The 8,687-nt window shown below is 38.4% G+C and overlaps 1 protein-coding gene across 1 annotated transcript in view; it reads left to right on the forward strand.

The window, feature by feature from the left end:
• ZNF830 (zinc finger protein 830) overlaps window positions 1–4,860 on the forward strand; it is a 97,154-nt gene extending 92,294 nt beyond the window's left edge. The window contains exons 8-10 of the mRNA XM_075212761.1: window positions 2,578–2,658; window positions 3,862–3,938; window positions 4,265–4,860. Of these exons, the coding sequence (XP_075068862.1) occupies window positions 2,578–2,658; window positions 3,862–3,938; window positions 4,265–4,430 (324 nt within the window). The 3' untranslated portion in view covers window positions 4,431–4,860. The remainder of the gene's footprint in view (window positions 1–2,577; window positions 2,659–3,861; window positions 3,939–4,264) is intronic.
• Window positions 4,861–8,687: the final 3,827 nt, after the last annotated feature.

An 8,687-nucleotide genomic window follows, 5' to 3' on the forward strand; every position in this document is an offset into this window, starting at 1 on the left:
GCAGACATACAGGCTAAATACCACCTCCCTTTTTTGCATTTCCAATACCTATACATTCTGGCTTTCATTCAATCCCAGACACGTACAACTTTCGTCTTTTTATGGCGTACAGAGTAGATACGTTGGAACATATCTATAATTTATCATTCTATCCGTGCTCTTGAGCCCCTATCATTGGAAGCCCATGAAGAAGCCTGGGAAAAAGTAATTGGTATCTCTAGAACAAGTAATGGTCTGCGATTAGGAAAACATTTGCCAAAGCTCTCATTAATTTGAGTATAAAAGAAAACTCTTATAAAATATACTCGCCTTGGTACATGGTCCCCGAAAAGATTAATCTGATATACCCCCTGGTATCCAACAGGTGTTGGAGGGACTGCAGAGAAATCCGCACGTAATTTCACGTATCTCCACTATTGCCCTAGGCATCATTGAGCAGATCACCAAAGTCTGAATACCAAAGGATTCTCTAATACTTCTACTTAATACTCCCATCAATTCATTGAGAGAGCTCAAAAATCAACTGATACTACATATCAGTCACGCCTCTAAACTGCTGATAGCGAGGGCATATCAAATGTCTAAAACGGAATTGTTGAATAGAATATGGTATATATTCTCCATGGTATATATTGGTAGTCTTCTCAACAATACATTGCCTAAATTCCATGACATATAGGCTCCTTTGTTCTGGTTCCCCAATCCTCTATCTGCAGCCTGGATTAAATTGAGACTCCTCTCTTCCTCATTGCCCTTTACCCTTGCTTACACCCAAGGCCCCTGTCTCCTCTTTTCCATCTACCCCTTCTCCCTTTACCCTGCTCCTGAGAGTCAAATTAACGAATAACGTGTATATTTCCACTTTTATTCCTCTGTTCTTTTCAGTTGGCTCTACGCCCTGATGGCTTTATTTACCGATTTGGTCTCACAAGATATTTGTTATGTTGATTCTGTGACATCTTTTTTCAGGTTTCATGTTTTGTTATATATTTGAAAATAAAGAGATTAAAAAATATATATATTTTTTCTTTTTTCCCCACGAACAATTTCATTGACAATGCTATCAATAAATAAAAATGTTGGTGATTTTCTATGTCGCTTAAAACGAATATGGAAGATTACTTGTCACTCCATAACACTGCTAGTGATTTTTGCAGCGATCTTGCTCTCTCTTCAATATGGTTACATATGCAGCTTGTATAGCGCAGGTTTGGCAAAAGAAAATACTTTTTTTTAAATATGTTAAATTAGATTATTTTATTATTCTCTATTCCGACCGATGGAGTATATACATTTGATGTTGACTATTTTTGAAACTACATTGTCTGCTGATATAGTTTCTTTTACACCTATCTGAAATTTCACTTGTCTGAGTAATTAACTGTCCATTATCAGCTGAACGATGTCTGTTTCATACTGTTGATTGGCTTTTGAAATGTTTCGTTTTAGTACAAGTCAGATTCCTCCATACACCCCAAATTATTCTAAAAAATTTAAACACTTCGATAAATATCTAATAATTTCTTAGTTTAAGAGATTTGGTAAATGTTACATAACCTTTTTTTTTTTTTTTTTTTCATCAAAAATCACTTTTTATTGATGAATTCGTGCTGTTTACTTGCACAGGTGATAGTATTATTCACCACATTTGCTTGGTTATTAAATATTTAAATACTGAGGCTGGCCCATTTTGAGATTCCCTGCTGATAAAAGTGAAGACAGCGCAGAAATGCATTAAGGCATCGGATACAGCATCTTCAAAGACCGTTTTCTGTTCTTTGTTCACGTGGAACCAAGCAGATTTCAACCTCCCATAATCATTTGAACACTTCAACCAAATTACTTGCTTTTCTGCTGCTTTCTGCATTTGGCATTGAAGCTAATTGAACTCTTTCCACTCAGAGGGACGTAATGTCAGAGATTAATGCTATAAGTGAGGTCATCACTATCACCATTGCTTCAGGCCATATCATCAGTAATTGGAGGGATTATCTTCTTTAACTAATTTAACTTTTGCCTAGTGATCTCTGATTTGTCGAGATACTTATTTTTGCAGATTGCTTAACAGACTTATCCTCATAATCATAATTTTATATGTGCTTATAATTTTTGCAACAGTTACCATGAATATTTATATGATTATACAAAGGACTATTGTAGTATTATTATTATTATTATTTTATATTATTGAAGCCTTTTTAACATTTTCTTATTTAATTTTTGAAAGATTTATATATTATTGTATTGATGGTTCATAGCGCAGTTCATTGTTTCCTTATCTGTACTCTTAAGTTCTGCAAAGGAACATGGGAGGAGCTGCTGCAGCTGAAAATGTGCAGCAGCTTAGTTTTGGCAGTGTTGTATATATTGCGGCCCCGTTGGAGCTGTTGTAAATGGACCCTGTGCGCAGGCCTATACATACAGATAAGAGGGTTACTTTTTTTTTCTTCTTTAAACATAGTAGTAAGACTAATAATTCATGCATGTAAGTTACACCACCTTATACTATGTCATAGAAAATGTGATCTATAATTACACAACAGACCTATTTCTATTTATTGTGTTTTTTTTGTAAAGGTGAGAAAAGTTGATGCTCCTAAAGATCAGTTGGATAAAGAGTGGGAAGAGTTTCAGAAGGAAATTCGTCAAGTTAATACTGTAAGTACTAATGTTTTGGGTTTGTTTTTTTTTTTTGGGGGGGGGGGGGGTGGGTTCTGTACAGCTTTCACTTTTTACCCAACCATTATCAACTGTCTCCTTCAGCCCACTCTACAATGTTACATTTGTAGCCCATGCTTATTATACTAAAAATGTAATGGTGACCAAGAGTCTTGTGCATTTTCCTGTTTGGAAATAAATATGTCCTCACATGTTTTTGTTTTATAAAAGCTGGCATCATGCATGTATTCTTGGAGGCACTAGGATAATATTGTTTTAGTTGGTTTCCTAAGGCATTTATTCCACTAATTTAAAGCTGGATACACACTACAGGTTTTTCAACCAATTATCGTGCCAAACACCCGATAAATGACCGTTTTTGGCCCAATATCTCATTAGTGTGTGTATATTTGCATGATGAACAGTCGTCGTTCCAAAGTACCGATCGTCGTTTCATTTGATTGTTCAGCAGAACTATAAATCTCATTCCAACCTCCTTTCCATCCTGCAGTGTGTATGGACTCACAACTGTCTGCCCAGAGAGAGTTAAGAACCTGTCACTGTGTCTGTCTTAAATGTAGAGTGCTGTAGGTGGAGTAATTCGTCCGTTCGTTCTGGGACTGAATATTTTGTTTGAGTCACAGAAGCTAACAAAATTTATAATGACATTGTGAAAAAGGCAAAGTTCTTTTTATGTGTACCCAGCCTTTTAATCAGTGTGATAGGAATGACCAACTACACTGCTCTTGGGCTAGATGAAAAGCACAGATCTGAAAGTAAATCGTGTATACATGAATCGGGAGACTAATTGGAACTTCAGTCGTTTGTACAATCGTCTGTGATAACAAGTTGGTTGAAAGCTTTTGTGGTGTGTACCCAGCCTAAGTCATTTTAGTTTAAATATTGGGGGAGCTGAATAAGTATTGTACTTGCCCACCACAGCTCTCTTGTATTTAGACACTGCTTTTAGTTTGTTTTCTTTACTAGAGCCTTTGGGTTGCTATGCTAGATTCCATACCAACATTTTTAGTCAGAACTTGGTTAACAGACCTTATTATGAAATGTGACTAAACCTTTTAGGTACTAAACTTCTCAAGATATGTGCGTTGCTTTTGTTTTTGTTTTATAGCAATTTAATTTTTATGATATTGAAGGTTTTTCTTGCATGAATCCCTTTTCCACTGTAAAATTTGTGTTTTGAAGGTTTCTGAAGCAATCGTTGCAGAAGAGGATGAGGAAGGCCGATTGGATCGCCAGATTGATGAAATTGATGAGCAGATGTGCGTATTCTAGGATTGACTTCATAAGGCTATATAAATAAATGATGATGATGAAAAACTGCTTTATCTTTTTACTTATATTTTTAGTTTTCATATTGTTAGAGCTTTAACAAAATTTTAACATCATATAATCTTTTTGACTATAAATCATCTTTGTTGCAATCCACTTTATTCAAAGCTGCAATCAGCTGAAATCACGTTTGACCCATCTCATGTTAAAGCTTCTTCAGACTATCATACTGACAATAATATTTACCAGAGAGATTACGTTGGAATTTATGTAATGCAACTTTACTTGGTCAACTTTTTCTCACTTTACTTTTTAGTGAATGTTACCGTCGAATTGAGCATTTGAGGAACCGCAAGGATGATTTACATGATGTTTTGATAGGAGTAATGAAATCAAAAACCAGCGAAGAAGAGGAGGAGGATGTTGAAATGCTGCCAATTATGCTTACTCAGAACTGGCGTGAAAAAGGAGCTTTTCTTTAGACTACACCTATTTTCTCAACTAAATACTGGCTAATATTTCTATACACCTTCCCATATTAAATCAGCTATTCATATACAAAGTTTCCAAGGTGCCTATGATATATTGTATAATTGTGCAGGCTGATTATTTTTTCTTTTTTTTACTTTTGTAATATTTCTATTTTCCTGTAAACTCTGTATTTGCAATGAAAATGGAACACCGTTTGTTTTAACAATATCTTGACTGGGTCCTGTGTGTTGTCTTTTAATACATTCAGCATAATTGTTGATTTAAAAATGATTTGTGTCAGCAATATTTTGTAACATATTTGTACAGGTATATACTTTTTGAGCTGGTCAAAATGTAATTGTGTATTCTGTTTGTAGATTAAATTCATTTGGATATTTCAGAACATTGTCCTTCAAAAGAATAAATGTGTGCATCTGAAAACTGTTTGAGTATTAAGTCTGCGTTGCAGATGCTATATCCTAGATATCCTATAAATCAATTTCACACATTGGAGTGCTAAATAAAATATTATTTTTATTTTATTTTATTAGACCCCACTTGATCATATGGTTTGCAAATGATCATCATCATCAATTTATATAGCGCCACTAATTCCGCAGCGCTGTACAGAGAACTCGCATCAGTCCCTGCCCCATTGGGGCTTACAGTCTAAATTCCCTAACACACACACAGACTAGGGTCAATTTGTTAGCAGCCAATTAACTTACCAGTATGTGTTTGGAGTGTGGGAGGAAACCGGAGCACCCGGAGGAAAGCCACGCAAACACAGGGAGAACATACAAACTCCTTACAGATATGGCCATGGTCGGGAATTGAACTCATGACCCCAGTGATGTAAGGCAGAAGTGCTAACCGCTTAGCCACAGTGCTGCCCACTTTTATCTGCTGTAATATACACATATTCAAATTGTGGTCTTAAATGTTTTCGACCCATTAGACAGCAGAAAAAAATTAAAAGCAATCCTTTTATTATCAGTTTATATCAATTTGAAAAACGAAAGACTGCCTCATGGAAATCATGTCAGTCAGCAAACATTACTATGTCAGCAAAATATATTATGAAATCTTTATGGGAACATCAATGGCAAATGGGAGGTGTAAATTATTTAATAAACCATGCTCAAATATCCACATTAAATTTAAAGCAACTTTAGGTTTAACCTACAATTTTGGATTATATTATGTAAAGCACGATATTGACCACACTGATGCTATATGCATTATATGATTTTCTATATGCCAACTAAAGCAATGAGTGCTCAAATACAGATATAGATATTATAAATGCTTGCAGAGAAAATTAGGGAACCAAAATGTCTCACACTGGTGCAAAATGAAAAGCTCTCCATAGCAACAGCCTTATTGCAAAATTATTCATCAGGTTTATTAAATCCTAAGCAGTCCTATGCAATTTCCAATTGAGTGTGTTGATGTTAAAACTCAACCACAACAACTACTAAATCCTCAATATGGGACTCTGACAAATCATGCTCCAAAAACACTCTAAATTACCATACATAAATCAGTGCAGAGTGTGATGGATGTGGGGACTATCTTTTGTGCTATATAGCTGCTCAGACCTTCAATTGCATAGTCTGCATGTGTTTTATTCCAATGAGCACACATATCTAATCTGTGAATTGGCTCCACAATTTTGTGAGTTGACAGCAATCTTACTCCATGATGGTGCTAAATCTACAGCTAACCACAGGATGTGTAATGGCATATCATAACTGTATTGCGCAAAGAACACATCCATTAAGGCTTCATAATGTCATTACATTTTGGATCTTGCGTTTCTGTTTTTCTTAAATTTTAAATTATGTACAAGAAGCCTTAATCGTAGATGTTAAACCGCAAGGAATTTTTCAAAGTTAAAATATTTGATTTTAAATTTGGAAATATTGATTTGGACATGCACCATGTTGCCCACAAGCTTTTAGCTCAGGTGCCACATGTGAATAACCAGCTTTTTCACATGCCCCACCTTCCCTCTAGTTTTTCTGTCAAATGCCCCCCTGCCCTCCAGATGTTCCAGCACATGCCACATGTCTGCCCACCAGCTTTTCCATCACATGCCTTACTCCTGGTGTCAGGATACCAGGGTGTTTGAACCTAGACTAATAGGTACCCTGGCAACTTATGAGTTCTTGTATCGTACAGGCGAGGAGAAGTGTAAGATAAAACAGTATCTTAATTACAGAATGAAATAGAAATCGCAAAATAATAGCAACTTAGTACAGGAATACAAATTAATATTCAGAGCAATCGCCAGAAACCTCACACAGTATCCCAGAGCCCATATATTATTAGCCACTATTGGATATAATGCAATCACTTATCTGGACCAAACTGTTGGAATCCTACATCCTTGTCAAGTTGCTAATACAGCTTCTGAATGTTGATGAGGGCCCTGGCCACTTGGCCAGTACGCTCTCTGCCAGTTTTGTAAGGATCTAAATCCCAGTCTTTCGCTGTAGGCTTACAGGGCAGACAGACCCTTAAGATTATCCCAATGGAGTATAGGAATACTGGAGTAGAATCCCAAGCACAATTCAGTGTTTGAGACACTGAATCTGGAACAAGTTTTGCAGCGGAGCTGATATGAGATAACCCTTCAAAACCAAGCTCTTCCAATCCTCCTGTTACTCTTGCAGACTTTTTTATTTCAAGCAGTCCAAAATTCTCACGGTTGTGACTCCACTCTGCAAAATCATTCCAGGTTCTTCAAAATAGATGTTTGTCCAGAATAGTCCTAAAGAATGGGAGTTGATGTAGAGCAATACCACATGGGTTCCCCCCCTGCTAATTTGGCACCCAGATGTCTGGTGGTGTGATGGGAAATCTAGTTCATTTTGGAGATTAGTTCATCCTGATCTAGTTCGCTCAAAAGATTAGTTCACTTGGGGCATGGCCTGGAGCAGCATGGAGTAGGACACTAGTTCCATCAGCTCCCGCAAAATCCTGTGGAATTCATATCCTGAATCCTCTCTCCGATTGCTGCTGCAACCCAATTCTGCAGCATATAGCACTTTCCTCCTCCTGAGTCAGGGTTGAAGGTTTTCGGGTACTTCTGTGAACTGGCGCCGGTGCCCGGACGGGGAGCGATCGTGACCCCTGGTGTTTGCTGACCTGCCGATTCTCCCTATCTTTGGTGTGGGAGCTTGGGGGACCTGGCTGGCGTTTCCCTCCTGTGTCTCACCTGTTGCCTTTGATTGCGGAGGACCGTTCTGCTGAAGCGCTGCCTGACCAGTGGAGGATGGGGAAATTGCGGCAGGAACAGCACCCGCCATCTTGGATGTCTGTTGTTCGCTGATGGGAGGTGAGATGGTTGTGCTCTTTGCTCTGGACGCTGGCCCACTGACTCTTCCAGCTTATATCCCCTCCGCTGCCGAGTGCACATAGCTGTGCAGCCATCTGTGTGTGTGGTCCTGGCGGAGTGAAGGAGGCTGATACCTGCTGGCACGAATGCGCTGCTTGTCTATGGAGGTGTGTGGAAGCAGCAGCTCACGCTGATCCTGTATAGTAAACTTAAATTGTAAGCAGGACTCTGCAAGTGAAGTGTCTAGCAAGCGCTCCTCTCTGACACAGCTTTGACTACTCTGGTTGCAGGGAGAGCACTGTGAAGCAGTTGCCCACCATTTTAGACATTAATAGGCTGATCCCTCATGGCAGGCGCCATTTGTATTTTGTACCCTGATCTGATCTGACAGGGAAGTTGCAATCTTTACAATACCGTTGTGTACAATAGTACCCTATAGAGCCACATCTTCTGTGCTGATCAGCTTGGTGGAGGTTGAAACCCAATTAAATTTGTAAGAGAGTGAGTGTGGGATACTCTCTGTGGGGTGTTGCTCTTACACTATTATACTGTATCTTTGCCTCAGGTGAAGAAATAAAACAAGGGGAAATAAAAAGGGGGGAATAAGCCTTGACACATACCGCTGTCTATCCTGATATACTATCCCAGCAGCACTATGGGAAAGTATGGCACTGCAACAGCCGCGGCGGCTAAGTTGGAGCTCTATGCCTGCCAATCGACATCAGCTGCTCCTAAAGATGCTGGGCAACTACCAGAGGCATCGGTGAACTTACCTAATCTGAGTTCGCAGCCCGCAGAAATTCCTCCATCTCTACAACAGATACTTCAAGCTATAAATGCAAGTGAAAAAAAGGTCACAGATAGGATAGGCGAGGGGCAGGCCGATCTCTCCCTTATCCGACATGACCTTCAAAAAACGTGTGAA

This window comes from Mixophyes fleayi, chromosome 5, assembly GCF_038048845.1.
Source record: "Mixophyes fleayi isolate aMixFle1 chromosome 5, aMixFle1.hap1, whole genome shotgun sequence".
Classification (NCBI taxonomy): Eukaryota; Metazoa; Chordata; class Amphibia; order Anura; family Limnodynastidae; genus Mixophyes; species Mixophyes fleayi.